Source organism: Corvus hawaiiensis, chromosome 3 (genome assembly GCF_020740725.1).
Source record: "Corvus hawaiiensis isolate bCorHaw1 chromosome 3, bCorHaw1.pri.cur, whole genome shotgun sequence".
NCBI classification, from domain to species: domain Eukaryota; kingdom Metazoa; phylum Chordata; class Aves; order Passeriformes; family Corvidae; genus Corvus; species Corvus hawaiiensis.
The window spans coordinates 45,053,350-45,073,124 of record NC_063215.1 but is presented as its reverse complement, the minus strand read 5'-3'; the positions used below and the strand labels follow the sequence as shown (position 1 = coordinate 45,073,124).

The following is a 19,775-nucleotide window of genomic DNA, read 5'->3' as shown; positions in this document are numbered from 1 at the left end:
TTCTTTATTTGTGCCTCTTGATTGTTGAACAAGATGCCTCTCTTCTACATTGTCATGAAAAAACTTCTCTTGAAAGAAGATGTGATTTCATGTGCATTCTTGTTATTCCTTCAAGTACATAAATTTATTTGCTATTGCATGCAGAATTTCCTTTGTGTTCAATCACTAATCTTCTTTGGAAGTATAAGATAGCTTGATGGTTTTCTGTAATCATTTTGTCTACCTACAGTCTTCCTGTGATGTTTGCTGGGTCCAGGACAGATAAACTCTTAACTTCAAGTTCATTGTTTATCTTCCCTGAAAGTGTTCAGAGAACACTGTTGCAGTTCATTGAAGGTGCAGGCTCAGTCATCTTTGTCAAGATCTTCTTCAAAGAGGAGCCTATTTTACTTCTCTCCCTCAGTACTGCTTTCTGTGGCAGGAGAGGGACTGTGCTGGGCAAGAGCCAGTGGAGCACAGCCAGTCTGCAGCAGCACCATGTTGGCAGTGCTTCATCAGGATTTCCTAGTTGTTGATCTTCACACAGGAAAGTGGTTCTAAAGTAGAAGTATCATTGCATGGCACAGTTTGGTGCTGATTTAAGGCTTGGCCTCTCACATCGCAAGTGAGTAGAAGAATGGTGAATGATTTGGGTTTGAAGGGATCTTAGATACTTTGGGCAGGAGTACCTTCCTCTAAACCAGGTTGCTCAAAGCCCTTTACAGCTTGGTCTTGGAACACTTCCAGGGATGGGGCATCCACAACTTCTCTGGGCAACCTGTTCCAGTGCCTCATCACCCTGGCAGTAAAGAAATTCTTCCTAATACCCAATCTAAATCTATTCTCTTGCAGATTAAAACTATTCCCCTTTGTCCTGTCACTACTTGCCTGTGTAAGAAGTCCCTCTCCACCTCTTTTGTAGACCTTCTTCTGGTACTGGAAGGCTGCTTGAAGGTCTCCCTGGACCTTTCTCTTCTCCAGGCTGAAACAACTCCAACTGTCTTAGCCTTCAGTCTTCATAGGAGAGGTGCTTCAGCCATTTGATCATCACTGTAGCCTTGTCTGGACTTGCTCCAACAGGTCTATGTCCTTCTTATGTTGGGGCCCCAGAGCTGGATGCAGTACTCCAGATGGGGTCTCATGAGTATGAGGTAGAGGGGCAGAATCATCTTCTTTGACCTGCTGGCCACACTGCTTTTCATTGTTAAGAATAACACTCACAGGCTAATTTCCTTGTGATGTATTTACAAAAAAGAAAATCTTACTTTTCTACTCTTCAGTGTCACCCTGAGAACAAGCAAATGTTGTTCTCGTCACCTTTTTCAGAAATAACTACTAATGATTTTGGGTTCCTTACTGGTTTTGACTTCTGATGATATGCTGATTTGTTGGTTTCTGAATTGACAAGATGACCTGTTACTTACTTTTTTCTTTTTTTTTCACTTTGCTAGAATAACTATTGCAAACCAAGCAGCAGTCATTAGTCTCTGTTAATAAGGTCTAACTGATCTTAATAAGGTCTTGCCACGCTGTTTTACAGGCATCCTGGAACTTTCTAGAGGTTTATACACATTCAGCTTGTTTAAGGTCAAAAGGTTCACAATTCTTTATAACTTCTTGTTACTTATCAGAGAACTGGAAAAATTACACCTCCACTTCTCAAAGTAGATGCTTTTTCTGCCTCAGTCACTGTGATTTATTTAAACCTTTCTGAGGCCTTCTCCATCAGCTTTGTGCATCTCCTATCTTCGTGCTTAAGGAATCAGAGTTGCGTAGCAGTGGATGCTCCTGAGGGGGTTTTATTTTTGCTAACTGTTGTTCATGCCAAATACAAGTTACCTGGTTACAGACATAGAAATTCCCTTCAGCTACTTGTCAGGCCTTAAGTAAAGGAGTATGAAATCTCTTGCAGTCTGAGACTGTTTCCATTCCTTTGGTTTCTCACCTTGCACTGAGATCCTTGTTTTCTGCAGTAACAATATAGCCATCTGTTGACGGCACTGCAACCACCAGTTGTGTGCTAAGACCTTCTGTATCTGAGGAACAGTGTGAATCTCTTTCAAAGGAACTCCTCTTTTTAGTCAACAGATAAGAAGTGAAAGTGCCTTAATTTGAAGCTGAAACCTTTATGAACAAATGTTCATACATTTTTTTGAGACTCAGGTGGGTGCATTACCTTTTTCCACTGTGGTGGATTGAGATCTTTCTGCAACAATATCTGGTAGGCAAGGAAAGATCAACTTAAGTGATAACCCAGCTAATACACAACTGATGTGCTTTGTAAGGTGTTAGCTATGTAGTGTGCATGACTTTTTTGCATGTGTGCTGTGAAATCAAGCATTGTGCCATAGGTCTACATGTTTATTAAGGCTGCACTCTATTCCAGATGTAGCACAGGGAGAAATACAGTCAGAAATTAAGAAATTGTATTTCTTTAAGGATCCAATTACTCTTCTGTTTGTAAAAGGAAACTTCCACTTCCAGCTTACAAAGACAAGATAGAGGATAAATTCGTAACTGTTCTATCTACTCTTACATTCCACTCTGTAATAGAAAGTAGTCCTTGAAATGGCATAAACAAAAGTGAGAATTAATTTCTGGGTCAGTGTATTTTGAACTGGAGGCCTTAAAACTTTGAATAATTAATGAGCTTGTCTCAGAGCTTACCTGTAGCTTTCTCTTTTAAGTTCTGTGTTGCACAGAAATATCTGCTTCTCACAATTATGCTAAGATAGATTTCTCTTCAAACTACAGGGGCATTAAGGGTATACGAGAGAAAGATACATAGTATTTTGTGGGATTCAAATTTTGTCCTGATAAATCTGATGAAGTTTTTTTATAACTGCCTGATTGAGTGTGTTTATTGGTAAAATATCTGTCAACCAAATGACTGAGCTTAGTGCTTTGGTCTCACAACATGCTGTCTATGAGTGTACTCTTATCACAACACTCCAGTTAAGTTTCTTCTCTAAAGGAGTCTCTGATTCCTACTTTTCAGTCTTCTTTTCCCACGTTTTGTTTATATCCCTCAGAGACATCATTATTTCCACGTTTCATATTTCAAATGCCCATATGCTTGCTAGTTGGCAAAAGTGAAAGTCCTCTGGAAACTACTAGACAGCTACTAGATTTTTTTGTTTTCAGAGAGATGACAGTGATATTTAATTAGTAAGTTACCTACCCCTCTCTTAAACTGGAGTGTTGCTTGATTTTATTTGAAAAGCAATGCCTTACAGCTTGTGTACACACCATCAGCTCTTCCAGGGAAATACTCTAACATTTTTTACAGTTGGATGTTTTGCAGTGGCTGCTAACCTTTGAATTTTGTGTTACTCTGGGGTACTGCATCCACAATCCATAGTGTGTTAAGGCTTCTACTAATGGGCACTCTTACGGCACTGCACGGTGAAGCAGACAGTACTTACCAGTAACTTGCTTTTCTCTAAACCTACTGCTACCCTCACCCCCCTGCCCCGTTTCCCAGGTAATTGTATCTGTCTTGGTAGAGTTAAAATATCTAACATGACAGAGTTAAAATAATCGAGGTCTGCTTTCTTGGGTAGTGAAGAGGGTAGCTCTCTTGCATAAACTAAGGTCACGTAGTTCTGGGCCCATTTGCTCAAATGTGCTTGAGTGCCATGTCTGGGAAGGGATTTGTAATTAGTCAATTTCTGTACCTGGATAAAAGTCAGACTTCTAGCAACTCTCCTTTTCATGCTTCTAAAGTATTTGCAGGTTCAGTTTGAAATACAAAATTCCTATAATAATTGTTTTTAACTATATAATAGATCTCATTTCAAATACAGTTCAAAAGAAGAACACTGAAGAGTAATAGAGTTTTCTGGGTACAGGGAGGTCGTCTCCTCCTGCAAGTAATGCTCTGGGGGAAAAGATACTGTTACAGAGAAATACAGTGTTTGGGTTTCTAAAAGTTAGGTAGAGAACTTTAAGAGTTTGTAGGAAACATTTAACATTTTATGTTCAGAATGGGTAGATGCTTTTACTGAAATCCATTAGTGAACTAAAACTGTGTTTTTTCCTGCGTGGTATGTAATTTTCTTCACTAGGAGGAAACTTGATTCTGTAGTATTTTAAAAACTGAGTGAGTGCAGTTCTGCTGTAGTTAGTAACAGTACATCCCTTTTTCCCTTTTCCTATTACTGCATTATTCTGGTTTCTCTCTAGAGGGCAGTCTTCTACCACGTATTAAGTTAGAACTCTTTTTGCTTTATCCTATTTATTTGAGCAGTTTTGTCTCTCTGGGTTTTTTTTTTCCTAGGCATACCTGTAAATTATCAGGATGTAGCATCTATTGATCCAGAGTATGCAAAGAACTTGCAGTGGATTTTAGATAATGACATCAGTGATCTGGGTTTAGAGCTGACCTTCTCTGTTGAGACCGATGTGTTTGGAGCAATGGAAGAAGTGCCACTGAAGCCAGGGGGTGCCAGTATACTTGTTACACAGGAAAACAAGGTGAGTATACAGGTTTATTCAGAAGATGGTAGTATAGGAAAAGCCACTAGACTGACTTTCTGAATAACTTGAAGAAGAAATGGTATACCTGTTTTGAAGAAAATACAAAAAAATTACAGTTGCCAGCACTCTTTCCCCTTTTTCTAGCTTTGCATGTTGTAGAAATAGTAGTACTTAAAATCTTTAAAACTGTTCAGGTTTGAGGTTCTTTCTGACAGAACTGTGGAAGGGAAATAGGATCAAGTTCAAATGAAGGATTTATTTTAAAAGTTACAAATATTCCTAAAGTTGTGTCTTGGGTATATATACCAAGAAAGTGGAACAGTAGCAATTGCTAAACATAGAATTATAGGTAATGTTGCCAAGTGTGCTGCTTGCTAGACCAGTCTATAGCACTGGTTTGCTCTAATTAACATGCAGATAATGGACTGAGTAAAAGTCTGCAGGAAACTTTTTCATCCATTTGCAAGTCACTTGGTGTTTATGGAAATAACCTACCTTTTAAATTTACTTTAATAGTAACAGGTTGAAAAGGCCCCGATTTCTTTGCAGCATTAGTTCAAAAAAAGAAATTTGGGAAAACACAGCCAGATTTTGAAAATGGTCTAGAAATTAGGATAAACCCAAGTCTGATTGAATCCTGCAGTTCCTGACTAAACAGGTTTGAGTAACTGCAGGAGTGTCACGGGTAGACGTGCAGTTTTTTGTAGCACTGACTTTTGGTCCTGATGTCTGCTTTGTGTTTTGATTTTCATTTGTGTTGGGCTGGCCGAGCCCGTTCTCTGTCCTCAGTAGGCGTTTGGCTTCAGCAGTGGTGTCGGCAGCTGCTGCACTGGGGAACGGCCGCGTGGTGTCAGCCTTTGTTGCAAGGACTTTGCAGTTTGTGTTGGAGCAATTGGCACTGGATTCTTGAAGCCTTAATCCTCATTTTCATTAAGGCAGAGTGTCATTCCAATAGCAGGAATACGTATTGTTAGCCTGATTCTGCACTGATTCCTGCAATAATTTGTGAATTTTCTTTCATTTGTGAAAGAATACAGATGGTAAAACACGTCTAATTGTGAAGGTAGTGGATGTTTAATTTCCCTATTACCCGCTGGAGAAAGCAAGGATGATGACTGTTCTATCTGGTCAGTCTTAGCTTCCCACTATATAAAAAAAGACCTATTTAACTTAAATTTTAGTTTCATAAGAACTATTTAATACCTCTTATAAATTAGCATAAAATTAGAAGTTTGTCCACATGAGGGTACTACTCATTAGTAGCTTAATTTGCTCTGTTAACTTCAGAGCTGGGGCACATTATAAAAAGGGTGGTTGAAAATGTGTAGAGGAGATGCCTTCATTCTGTCTCATCAAGCCTTCCTCAGCATGGCAGGAGGAGAGGAGAGTTCGTGTAGCTTTAATTTGAAAGGTGGTAAGAAACAGGTGACTCTGGTGGTAGCTTTGAAGCTGTTAATGTTAGTGGATTTTTTGAATTTGAAGTTGTAAAATGTGAAGTCAAAAACCATCTGTAGTATGGCGCTGGTTTATTCACTGGAAAAGTTGTTGACAGTGGCCAAGTTGTTGAAAATTGTAGATGTGTATTTTAGTGGTTTTTGGGGATTTTTCTCAGTTCCTGTAATGTGACATAGTTTTGCAGTATGTTTTAGCTTAGCTGTTCTATCAGTTTAAATAGGAATGTGTCTGTGTTACTTTATAAAAAAAATACTTTTTTTCCTGAAAGTGATATATTTTTTTTTTCTGCCTTAACCCAAGGAATAATAGATCACTGTTTAAAACTGACTGTATTTGTTACACCTCTGAGAGAAGAAAATTCAGCTTCTAAAAGAATTTGCTGTGTATGCACACTAGCAAATTACCTGTTAAAAATAAATTATGAATGAATTTTTATCCCTTAAAAAACCTAAACAACAAAGACATACACAAGAAATCCCCCATGCCAAAACCAAACACGTGCTTGCCCCTCCCTGCACAGAAACCACCACAGTCCCCTTCTCTCATTGAAAACTGAAACAGAGTAAATGCACCAGTAGTAAGAGCTATTTGTAAAATGTTATTTTCTTTGAATGAGGTGATTTTCTTTTTTTACATCAACTGTGTGATAGGTGAATGGTTGTGGGACAACTCGATGATGCAAATATTCATGTCTTGCAATTGCTGTGTCCATGTAGCCCAGCTGAAATACAGTTACAGCTGTGGTTCAACTGCCTTTTGTCATGGTAATGGAGGGACTTCAAAGGGAAAAGTCAGCCTTTGTCCTGAATTTATCTTTGTTCTTTGCTGTGTATCGTTTTGCAGCTTTCTACTTTTTAGGAAAAAAATAAAATTAGGGCTAGTCAAAGTTTGACTATATGTTATATTAAAAAATGGTGCAGATTTCCACAATCCTATGGCTTTCTCTGTCCTCCCAGAACCTGTCTGTGAGCTGGCCATTCTGTTTGGCAGTAAAATACTAGGGTTTTTTTTTTCCAGGCAGCTTTAAAATGGAGCTGCTCTTTGAATCTGAGAATTGTCATAACCACTGATCCTTGTCTCACAGTATATGGGATTGTGAAATCGAGGAAGCACGATCTCTGCTTTATTTACCTCAAAGGAAAATACAGAACAACCCCTCACCCAAACTAGACTTTGTAATTATGTTTATGATGCCCATTTAATGTGTCTTCAATCAAATCTCCCTTCCTTAAAGAAGACTGGATCATAACTTTTTGTACTATGTAGGAATGCATGTGTAGATCTGAAATGATGTAGCTATTTCTGTTTTGTGATGTGCTCCTAAGGCTTCAGAGGGGAATAAAATGCAAATGAAGTGCACAGAAAGCAAAACAAATTGACCAGGTTGTTTACTGACTTGTATTATGTAAATTCTGCGCTACAGGTCTTTCATCATGCGCCAGTGCTGATAGCCAGGATGCTCGGCTGTTCCAGGCTGTTTAAACATTTCTTGTTGCACCTAAAGTACAGCAACTGCTTTTTCTCATAATTAAAGTGTTCGATGTGGTATTTTTGTCATGCAAAAAATAAGTAAATTTTTTTTTTACATAGATTTTTTGAAATAAGATTGTGAATTTTTCTTTCCACAACCCTGTTTTTTTTGGGTAGCCTAATTTGCATAAGAGCAGTTTAAGAGATGTAAAATACGCATTTCTGATCATTGCAGACAACCAGTGTTAACATTATTTTGAATCCTGATACTGCAAAAATTTCTGATTCCTTCTGTATTCACAGAGACTGACTTTTGTCTAGTGCAGTTAATCTCCTTTGGCTCCCCCTCAGTCCTTAGAGAAGGGAGATGTCTTCAGCTCCACTGATAGTAGAAGCAGCCTGGGGAGATTACTAGGCTGAAAGTAGATTTTTGGGAGCAGTGCTGCAGTTGAAGATATTATTAGGTCATGTTCCTCTTCTTCAGACCACTTCACAAATTAATTGTTCTCTCACTCTAATAAAATGGTGATAATGCATTTAAAAGTATATTTCAACTGCAAAGCAGATGACAACCCCTCTGTACATCTGTGAATGTAAGGAGCTGCCTTTGAAAAATATCCTGTTTTGAAATGTTTCGTACTTCATTCTGTTTTTCTGAAAGGAAGGAAAGAAAAAATGCTGGGTTGCTTTTGTGCAGGTTCAGAGCCTAAAAGTTTAGGTTGAAGTTTTCTAAAATTAAAAATCAAAGTAGTATTTTTGTAAGATTATTTTCTTGGAGGAAGCTGATAGTTGAGATGGTTTAATTGGGAGATACATTGCATGATTTTCTTATTAAAAGTCATGATTACAAAGTCAAAGCATTTCTTTAAACTGAGTACCTTAAATAATCTAGGAATAAATTTTGTTTTCAAGTAGAAAACTATTTTCTTGAGTAAAGAAACTTTATTAATTTTGTGTAATTTTGTCAGGGTAGATGAGACATGTTTATAGAGTTTTAATGTAGGCACTTTTCCCTTCTAAAAGGCACTTGTTTCTAAAAGCCTTCTTCCATTAACACCTCGTAGGCTTTTGTGTTCTCAACAAAAGCAAAATTCTAGTGGATTCCTTCTCTGGCTGGCATCTCTTAAAGGGAACAGAGCCCCCAAATCTCTAAAGCATGATAATAGTCTATTCCCTGGCTATGGCAGAAATTGTTTTCTCATGTTTTTATTTTTTAAAAACTAAGGAGATTTTTTCCAGACTTTCTTTAAAAAAATTGAAATTCTTATTAAGACTGATTACTTCTGCAAGCTTTGTTATGTACTCTGTTAGACTTCCAGAGATGGGGGGGAAAGCAAGAAGCTTTTGGGCTCACAAATATTCCTTCAGAAGTTAACCCTTTTTCCTGAGTAATGTTAGTTTGCTTAAATAGAGTATTTTTGCTTACAAACATTGGTGTGTTTATGCCCTTAGCTGAGCTTAATGGTGTTTGTATTAGATGTGGGCATGACAAATTAAGTTTTATTTACTTCCTTTATCTTGGTCTGAGTCCCTGTTTTTTGACTGCTTTATGTAACATTTCAAACAATTCTGTTTTGAAATTGCCTTAGGAAAGAAGGTGGAAGAGCAGAAGGGGCTTATTTTGGGTTGCTTCCATGTGAAAAGGGCAAAGGGACTATTACTACCTTACAGTGGAAGAGATTTGTAATGCATTGAGGACTGCATTTATGTGTGTGTGTTTGTTCCAGCACTGTGTGATTTTGCTGAGGTCTATCTTAATATTGTTTTCTACATTGCAGGCTGAGTATGTCCAGCTTGTGACAGAGCTCAGAATGACAAGAGCCATTCAGCCTCAGATAAATGCCTTTTTACAAGGCTTCCATATGTTCATTCCACCATCTTTGATCCAACTTTTTGATGAATATGAACTGGTAAGCAGAAATGCCTATGTATTTTTAAACACTTTGTTCAGCATACTTAATCAGCAGTGTAAATGATGTAGAAGTAAAGCTCAGTAACCACAAAATAAAGATTTTGTAGCTTTCACATTGGTTTTGCTTCCTGGCCATCTATCAGTGAGGATCTCATTATGTGTATTCCTGCTTTTTCTAATTACCTAGAATTACCATCTTCCTGAAACTTCACATGGCAGTGATAAATGCCTTAAATTGTAATTTCAGTATGGAATCAGCATGTTGTGGCCTTTAAGCCTTGGCATATTTTCCTTGAGGAGGACAGAAGTCCTTTGAAAGTAAGGAGATGCTGTCTATTGCCTTTACTTTTTCTGAGTCACAGAATCAAATTCCAGTAAGTCTTTAGTGGTGGTTTGATCTTCTGTAACCAACACATCTCACATTTTCTCTGAAGTCATGGCAAGACTCAGAGGTTTTCTCTTTTGGGTTCTTTGGCAATAATTTTTCTCTCTTGATAATTCATATGTAAACTAAACAGATCACATGAAGTTACCCAAATTCAAGAATCTCCATGTATTAAAATTTAGTTGTGGGTTCCATAAGGTTGTAGTAAACTGAAAAAACACTGTAAGCTTTCTACTGCTTAAAACATTACTTTTTAATATAGCATAACCTCTTGAAATTAGTGGTTAGTCAGGAGGACTAATCACAATCTATATTCTTCTCCTGAAGGAGCTTTTGTTGTCTGGTATGCCAGAAATTGATGTAAATGACTGGTTAAAAAATACAGAATACACCAGTGGCTATGAGAGAGGAGACCAAGTTATTCAGGTAAAATTATTTATTCGTTTGTTTGTTTTTTAATAATGTAGACTATTTAATTTTAATAAAAAAAAATGTGGGTTTGTTGTTGTCATTATCTGTGTGTGTTTGTGGAAGCTTATTTTGGCTGAAATGTGGAGGTTTTTTTTATACTATATTTCTGCATTAAGTAACTTAATTATGTATGAATTTGATCCAAACATTTCCATAATTTATTAGCAAACTCACATATATTCCATTTATTGTTTTACCAGTATATTTTCAAGTACTACAAGTATTTAATGGAAAATACAAACTAACTTTTTTGTCATTTAGTGGTTCTGGGAAGTGGTGGAAGAACTAACTCAGGAAGAGAGAGTGTTACTATTACAGTTTGTTACTGGCAGGTGAGAGACTCTTCTGTAAAACAAATACATTGTGTAGATACTCTGAAATAAGAGACTTGAGAGACCATAAAAGATCATCTAGAAACTGTTTTGCATACTGGGTGTTCTATACGTTGATCAAAGTAGACAAAGTGTGTGTTAATACTTTTGCTTTCTGTGTTGCCAGCAAAATGATTGATTACATATTTATTGTACTTGACCACTTTGCAAGAGGCCTTTGTTGCTGTCCAGGCAGTTCTTGACAAGGCCATAGTGAATTTAACTGAGCTTTATATTCTTGTTCCTGTTGCATATTTATGTGACTCTTGGCTTTTCCAGTAATCATCTGAGGCTATAATATATGAGATAATGAGGTATCACTTCAGTCAGCATACACAGAATATCCTTCTCCTCAAGCTGAGTTGAATTTAACATTAGTGCCGTGTGTCAAGATAAATAAAGACGTAACCTTATACAACCTGTGTAATGTAACCTGTTTGCTTTATATAGGTTTTCTGTCCTAAATTCTATTTGTTCTCTAGGGAAAGCCACTTTTATTTCCCTTATGGTTTGGGGCCAGTGAGGGAATGTTTTAGCGATAAATGCCCGTGTGAGCTGGGTGAGCTGCTGAGCTTGTGGGTACAGACATTTCACGAAGTGGATCTATGGACCTAAATGTGACACCTGAGCTGTGTGATCCAGTCTTTTTCTGGTAGCAGGCAGAGATCACGCCATCTTCTTAGTTTGATATTCCCTTAATATTCTAGGATCAGTAGAGTAGTTGACTTCTTGTGTATAAGTTTTGTGGTTAAGCAATGATAAAATACAAATTAAGATCATCAAAACTACCTTTTATATTAAGGAATTTCAGAGTCACAGTCACGGATGTATCATCAAATGGCCTGATCTACAACTTCTATTAGTTTCACTTGATTTATTATGAATTTTCTTGGTTTTAGGGATCATGGACAATTTAAGAAGCTAGTTGTATGCATGTTGATCTTTTTGTCCTCTGAAGAAATGATTCCTGCAGTTGTAACTGCACATATGTGGCATGCCAGCTGCTGGTCTTTCGTTTTTAGTGGACTAGTCCATTTCTAAACCTAGACAGCAAATAAGGATCTTTAAGATGTAAGGTCATGTTTCAAATGATTCTTAAAACATTCCAAATTATACTGAAGTGGCATTCACTATTTTCACGGCATTTGGGATAATCTACTGGATTCTAAGGGGCACTTTCTATCAAGTAAACAATTACACTGCCTGATTAATACGTGCGTCAGCATCATTCGTTTTGGTCACAAATCACCATCACCTACTGTCTTGTTCTTACCTATTTTCTTGTTAGTAAGAAAGAAGTTGTTGGTGTGGATTTAAGAACTCCAGGCTGGAATTTAAAAACAATCTGCTTAGGATTTTTTTTTCTGTATCAGCTAGGAGGAACCCTTTGTTTTTTCTTCAGTGTTTGAAATGCAATAGATGTATTTTTCCATACATATTTAACTTTTGAAAGTTACCTCTAACAGTGATATGAAGCTGGCATTTTCGCACATAAATCCCCAGACAGTCCCTACTTTCTTTTAAATGGAAGATTTAGATGCTGACTTTTCTGTGAGCTAAAACACGAGTTAGCCTAGTACAGTAGTTGGGCCGTAGTAGTTGGGTATCTTAAGTAAAATTTTACATTAAAAGTATACCTAATTTCAAACTATGTTTTTTTCTGGCCTTAGTGAACAATTTGTTTCTATGGGTACTGGTTGGCAGTCTGCATTAAAAGTTCTTTTTTTTTTTTTTCTTTCTCTATTTCCCTTTAATCTCTTCTATACTTTCACTTACTTGATTTTTTTTGTGTGTGTGTGAAGTGGAACTGTTCTTTCTTTCCAATCAAAGACTATGAAATTAATCTAGTGAATTAAACAGATAATGACTATGTCTTCAGTGTTTCTCTGACATCTCTAAATATTTCTTAAACTTTGCCTCTTGTCTTCTTCCCCCATTTTTACATCTCTTTCTCCTTTTCTCTTATGAAGTCTTGCTTTGGTAGTTTCAGTAGAAATAACATTGCATTTGTCATTAATACCAATTTTGAGATGTCTTTTAACACTAAAGTAATTGTCGTGAGCAAAGTTTGAACATATTTGGAGGTCTTAGCACACTCAAGAAAAAGCCTAAATGTTCTTGTGGCTCAGGTTGGGGATCTGAAAGTTCACTTATGATCCCATTTACTCTTTCTCAGCTGACAGCTGCTTGAGATGATATTGCCAATTCTACAAGCTTTTCTTATTTTTCCCCCTCTTGGTCTGTTTGGCATTTATAATAGAATTTGGCTAATTTATTGTTAATTCTCCACTGGCAACTTCTGATGGGGTTTTTAGTGAACAGCTGGAAGCTTGATAGATTCTATATGATAAATTCTACTTTATTTATATTCTACAGCTGTAAAGATTGTATACAACTTCTTTGGGGACTGTGGTTTTTGTTGAGCAATAAGCAATATGCTTATATTCTTTTAAGGAAAATTCAGCATAGTTGTTAAATGTGGAAGATATATATGGCTGCTGTTACAGAAGTATAAGAAAACATAAGGAAACAAGCTTAAAATCTCCTCTACAGTGTTTTCATTCCAAGCAAATTTATGCAAAACCTGTCAGTGAAAAAATAGGTAGAAAAGTCATGATTCAGATGTAAACATAGAAATTTCCACAGCTATGAAATTTTATTGTTGCTCTTGTTCACAGCTATTGTGGTATTTTTTGCATCTATTTGGAAGGTTTTCTTTACTATATTGGCAGTGTTTTGCTTGGAGAGAAAACTCATTCTTGGAGGCTTAAGTTGGCAGCAATCTCTTCCTTTTAAATGTTCAAAGCCTTGACCCTACTTTACAATTTTGTCCTGTTGTATGGGAAGTATTATAGTAAGTTACGTTGAAAAAACTTTTAGATAATACTGGACTGAAAGAAATTTTCAGCAGTTAGGTCTCTGTTTCATTGCTGATTTGAATGTGGGATGTTTATTAGAGGGGAAAAAAAAGTCATTGCAGGGGAGGCAGCACTGTATTGGAATGTGAGCCAAAACCGTGGTATAAGACTACTGATGCACAATCTTTACAGCAGTTCTGAATTGTTGCTGTAAGCATAATTCCATTTGTGTCAGAAATAATATGCTACAAACCACTTCTCTCCATAGTGGTTACTTTGTGTAGCAGTGTTAGAACTATATGCTCAACATGGCTGTTAAGCTAGGTAATACAGATTTATGTGTTGGATACTACAGCTAGTTCTAAAAGGTGTGTTTAAAAGGTATTACTGTGAGTTGTGTCCCAGCTCCTTCACATTCAGCAGTAGCAACCATTACGCTTTTGCATTTTTGCTGAGTAGTTTTACTGTGAGTGGAAACATTACTTCTTCTGTTCCACTTATTCCAAAAGCTCCTGTCTTTTACAGTCATTTGATTTGGGGAATATGGGAGCATTGTTGTTAGTATAGCTACCTGTAATCCAGAATTCTAACAGCTGTTACATTTTTTTTGGAAGGTTTATTTTGTTTTATCAGATTCTTTCTTTGCTAGCTACAAAATCACAGAACAGCTGAGATTGAAAGGGACCTCTGGAGATTAAGACTTTCACAGAATATTCTGAGCTGGAAGGGGTGCACAAGGATCATCAAGTCAAACTCTTAAGTGAATGGCCCGTACAGGGATCAACCTTGGCATTATTAGTACCGTGCTCTAACTAGCTGATGTAATCTCAGGTTGTCTAGACCAGCATGGTATTCAGAGCAGGGTAAGCTGCAGCTGGATACTCAAGACCTTGTCCAGATAGGTTTTGACTGTCTCCTGGAATGCTGACCCCTCAACTTCTCTGGGCAACTTGTACCAGTGTTGGACCACCTCACAGTAAAAAAGTGTTTCTTATGTTTAAATGGAAATTTCTTAGACTTCAATTTGTGCCCATTGCCTCCTATCCTGTAACTGGGAACCACTGCTTCATCTTACTTATCCCTTCCTTCAAGTAGTGAAACAGATTGATCAGATTACTCTGAGCTTCCACTTCTCCAGGCTGAACAATCCCAGCTTGCTTTTGTCTTGTGTCAGGTGTTCCACTCCCTTACAATCTTTGTGGCTCTTACTCAGCTTGCTGCATTATGTCCTTGTCCCTCCTACAATGGGGAGCTTGGAGCTGGATACTTCTCCCCAAGTGCAGAGAAAGGATGATCACTCTCTCCCTAATGGTGGCATTGTTCCAAATGCATCCGACTTCCTTTGTCCTTTCATTATAGTGGGGTTTGGGAGGGGGTTGAGGGTTTTTTGGTGCAAGGGCTGTGCTAGGAAGATGTTATCTTGTAGTGTATGTCAGCTAAGTTGTTGTTATGAAAATATTTGAATATCTGAATTTTATTCTATTTGTTAGTTTAGAATGACAGAAAGGGAGTCTGCACAGTGGGCTATTGCCCATTTGCACCTGGAGTAATCTTTGAATAGTATGTTGGTAAAGAAAAAAAATTGAGTGATATGATTAAGTGAGATTGCATTCCTGAAGATGCTAGTGATTTTTTTAGTGTGTTCTGGTTTTGCCATAGATTGTCACTGGTCTATAGTGTGACTGATGTAATGGTTTTATTAGTTACTTGAAATATTCGGTCTGAAGTAGTAAATGTACAGGCATGTCAAGGACACTTCAGTCATTTGTCCCACAGATAGTAGTCAGAGAATAAACTGTTTTGGGATGTAGTATTTCTTAAACATAAATAGACATGTTTGTCTTAACTGAGATAATGCCACAATATAAGAAGGATATAAATCTGTTAGAAAGTGTCCAGAGAGGCCATGAAGATGGTGAAGGGTCTAGAGGGGAAGCCGTATGAGGAGTGGCTGAGGACACTTGGTCTGCTCAGTCTGGAGAAGAGGAGACTGAGGGGGGACCTCGGAGACCTCATTGCAGTCTACAGCTTCCTCAGGAGGGGAAGTGGAGGAGCAGGCTCTGATCTCTTCTCTAGTGACCAGAGACAGGACTCAAATGAATTACTTGAAGCTGTGTCAGGGAGGTTTTAGGTTGGATGTGAGGGAAAGGTTCTTTCCCCAGAAGGCTGGGCACTGGAACAGGCTCCCCGGGGAAGTGGTCAGAGCAGCAGCCTGAGTTCAAGAAGGGTTTTCAATGCTCTCAGGCACAGGGTGTGATCCCTGCAGAGTTAGGAGTCAGATTTCTATCCTTGTGGGTCCTTTCCATCTCAGAATATTCTATGATTCTATGAACATACTGCTACAAAAACTGGTTATAGAAATGAGTCCCTCTTGCAGGCAGAATTGTCTTAAATGTCAGTCAAACAATATGATGCCTAATGTAAGTAGACTAATACGTTATTCAGTCTTGTAATTAAAAGCTTTTAAACAATGAGAATTTTGACATCAGTAAGAAAAAGGGAACTTTAGTAAAAGTAACTGTCAAATTATTCTAAGTAAGAGATATTTTCAGTGTAAAAATTACAATTTGTTGCCTTACAACATTATTGCACTGCTCTAATTTCTGTACGTTTTATCAGTTCCAGGGTGCCTCATGGTGGCTTTGCTCATATAATGGGTGGCAGTGGATTGCAAAATTTTACTATTGCTGCTGTACCATATACTGCAAATCTTTTACCAACATCAAGCACATGGTATGTTAACTATTCTAATTAAAATATCTTAAAACCAGGGCTTTTTCATGTCAGTCACAGTCAAAAGTACAGGTCTTTTGAATATTAAAAGGTCCAAAGGAAATTTAAACAGTTCCTGCAGTATTCACTCTCCAACATGAAAGTGATGGGTTTTGTCCCAAATGATGTTACATTATGTTTGCTCATTGTTTGTGACTTGAGTTTGTGTAATTAAAGGTAGCAAAATTAATAAAGGAATATTAAAGTTAAATTATTGTATTACAACTTACTGAAGTGAAAAAACAATTTCCTGCAATATATTCAAATGCTCAGTGGTACTGTAAGTTAGCACAGGCTTGTTTTCTTCCATAAATGTGATCTCTTCAGGAGTTTTAATCAGAAATCTTTACTGTTGATTTTTTTTGCTGAACTGTGGTGTCCTTTTTTTTTTTTTTCTTTTCAGTATCAACATGCTCAAGTTACCTGAATATCCAAGTAAAGAAATCCTGAAAGACAGGCTTCTTGTGGCATTGCACTGTGGAAGCTATGGTTACACAATGGCGTAATGACGTCTAGAAAACTCATCTGACTGTTAATGTGCAATTTTGAGTGGCAGAAGTAATTTTGAAAACTGTCAATAGAAAAACAGATGCTGCAGCCCACTGGCAGGGCTGGGCTTCAGAATTGGCACAGGATCATCAGCTTTGCCTCCATTATTGTGTTGTCAAGGTAGCTTTGATACTGTCATAACAAACTTCATAGTATGCTGTATTTTCATTTTTTAAAATTACAGATCTGTATGGACATCAGTTTACATGCTTTTTTTTTTTTTTTTACTTCAATCTGAGAAAGTTTGTCAGAATCTCTTTCCACAGTTTACATTTGATTTCCAGCTACTTGGCTGAATAACATTTGCATTTCAGTTTACTTTGCACTCAGAGGGAATACTGCAAATGAAGAGTTGTACTTTATGCCTTGTTGCATGTGAAAGTGCCATTTATTTTTGCAGACCACTACTGAAAGTTCAATTAGAATATTGTACAGTAAGACAGAGCTGATGTATTTTCCATTTCTTTGCATTGTAACAGAAAGAAAATTTTATAACTTTTTAGTATTCTAATGTATATAGTATGTAAAGATTAGACTGTTATGACTGAAAAAAATAGCAGATGGAATTTATCTAGTTTATATTAGAATTTACACTATATTCTACTAAATATTTAAAGTATTTGTGACTTTATAGTCAACTTGCAGTTTAAAATTTGTAAATATTGTTTAAGATCTATATCCATTGTTTGAATGGCTTTACTCTTTCCTTGACATAATTGTATGTTCAAAAGGTATTAATTAAATTTTAATATTTTAACCAGAATCGGAATGTGACAAGTTCGTGTGTTTTTGTGGGCAGATTATTCTTTTTTCTATCAGGATTTTATTAATCTTTCTATAATTTAAGTTGTCATGGAAGCAGTATTTGAGAACTCATTGTCAGTCCATGGATGGACATAAATAGATGCACTAGAAAGGAAATTAAGCTTATGAGGTTAACTGACAAAACTATGATACAATCTCATGTCAAATTTTATATAGAATTAGAATATGATACACTAATAATATCCAAAATTAACAGCAAGAGCTCAGCAGCATTTGGTAAGTAGCTGCACGTTTTGGGGTCTGTGATGCTGTTGCATAACTGTTTGTCTAGGGACCCTGGGGTAGGACTACGTTACTGTTTTGATTCAGGCTAGGAATGGTTTTTTGTGTGTGGTGTGTTTTTTCAATTGAGGGTGTGTTTTTTCTTTGTAAATTAATCTGGTCATCCCTGCTTGTCATGCGTTTGCTTCAGAGAATGCAAACTGGATTCTGTCCAGATGAAACTAATTAGAAAAATTGATCCAAAAATGTACCAAATGCTAATGGATGAACATCAAATTTATGTCTGCAAGGCTTAAATGATCTGAAGAGGTGATCTGAAATTAATTTGGTCATAGGAAACCCACCAAACATGCAAATTTTAAGATTCAGGTCCACAGCAGAAACTATTTCCTACTGATCCCTTCATGTTTTCCTACACTAAGTGCTAATATATGTGTAGCCTAAGTTCACCAGCTGATTCGTCTAGGCTGCTTATTTAGTGCTGTTTTTTTTCAGATTTTATTTATTTTAATCTAAAGCATACATAACCTCTCTGGGGAAGTGAGAGAGAAATCCCTGGGTCATCTGATTCAGTCTTGCCACAGTAATTTTCCTCTGGACTAAGCTTTATGCATGAACTTATTAGCTTCATTTCCTTTTTGGTTCTGTTGGTGCACATGTTGTATAAATGTTGGTTTAAATTCTGAGGCAGAGTCTGTGGCTGCAACATGAGGAGAATACCAGTTCTTAGTTAGTGGAAGGAGCAGACTTCCAGCAGGACAGTCCAGGGAAAGCTGCTTGACTGTTGCTTCAGTCAGTGAGGAGATGCTGTTTCTCTCTGGCAGGCGGCTTAGGCTACTTACATAGGTTAGATGTTTGAAGCTGTGTGGGGTGTTAACATTAAATCTCAGTTACCTTGGATCCTTCAGTTTAGCAAAAGTACTTTGCTTTCCTGCACAGCTGGGCTGTGCTTCGTTCCCTGGTTCTATTGCTTATTTTATTACAAGCTTCTGCAAGGTAGGTCAATAGGAGGACAGTGTTTTGAGCAGTACGAGGTGTTTGTCAGGCATTGGGTATTTGTTTTCTTTATGTAAACTGGGATTTTTACCTTTAAGCTTTTACTGTGAATAATGTTGTTCGTTAACTGCTATGCAATCTGTGATTTTTTTTTTTTTCCATTTCACATGTTTTATTTACAGTAACATACAGCAGTTTCCAGGATGCCAAAACCTTGCATGCTCCTGCAGTGTTCAAAATAAGTCATACTGCAAGGCTGAATGAAGACAAAAAAGAATTGGTTTGGTTTTTTTCCACTTCTATATTATACTATAGGTGACAAGAAGCTGAATTTGGTCTCAAACAGTTCACCTAAAATGCTTGGCAGCTGGTTTTGAAATGTAAAGGAGAGCAGAGTTTTAATTTTCTCAACAGTTTGCTATGACAGATCTCCCTGTTTCAGCCTCACAATGGTAAAGCAGATTATTCTTGCCGCCTCCGTGCCCATGTTACTCGTGTCCCCTATGACGTGTCTTGTAGGATTTCTTGCAACATTTACACTCCTTACCCTCATAATGGATCAGAATGAAATTCCTCTAAAATCCTCCTGTAATAAGAAAACATGATGTAAATATGTAGATAATGGGAAGAGAGCTCTTGATACTGGACTCTTGGTATAACATCAACCTTGTTATTGCTTGTTTTGAACAGGGATTTTTTCTGCTGAAACTGAACAGTGCTGTTGTCTGCAGCTGACCATGGGAAGTTAGCGGGATATAATTACTGCGTTGAAAGAGTGTTTTTAGGACACCTGTGCCCTGTTAGCAACAGGGTATGAAAAGCCTGTTGAGAAACTATAACTTAATATAGCTTATAGTTTAAAATGATTAATTGGTTTATATTTGTTGTCTCCCACTGTGCCAGAACAAGGCGGGGTGAGTGTTTATCTCAGAAAGAACAGAACAGATGTCTTGTCACATCATAGATCATGAATGCTCATTAGCTTTTATTATCTTTATGAAATGTTAGATAGGAAAGTCTATAGTTTTTGA

The 19,775-nt window shown here is 37.1% G+C and overlaps 1 protein-coding gene across 6 annotated transcripts in view; it reads left to right on the top strand.

Moving 5' to 3' along the window:
• HACE1 (HECT domain and ankyrin repeat containing E3 ubiquitin protein ligase 1) overlaps positions 1–17,461 on the top strand; it is a 50,565-nt gene extending 33,104 nt beyond the window's left edge. For 5 of the 6 annotated variants that reach the window (XM_048297884.1, XM_048297880.1, XM_048297879.1 and 2 more), the window contains 6 exons: positions 4,259–4,455; positions 9,162–9,293; positions 10,008–10,106; positions 10,413–10,483; positions 16,000–16,113; positions 16,556–17,461. In XM_048297884.1, the coding sequence (XP_048153841.1) occupies positions 4,259–4,455; positions 9,162–9,293; positions 10,008–10,106; positions 10,413–10,483; positions 16,000–16,113; positions 16,556–16,658 (716 nt within the window). In that variant the 3' untranslated portion in view covers positions 16,659–17,461. Of the gene's footprint in view, positions 1–4,258; positions 4,456–9,161; positions 9,294–9,482; positions 9,614–10,007; positions 10,107–10,412; positions 10,484–15,999; positions 16,114–16,555 lie in introns of those variants that run through there. The other variant, XR_007202405.1, reaches the window with a different exon arrangement.
• Positions 17,462–19,775: the final 2,314 nt, after the last annotated feature.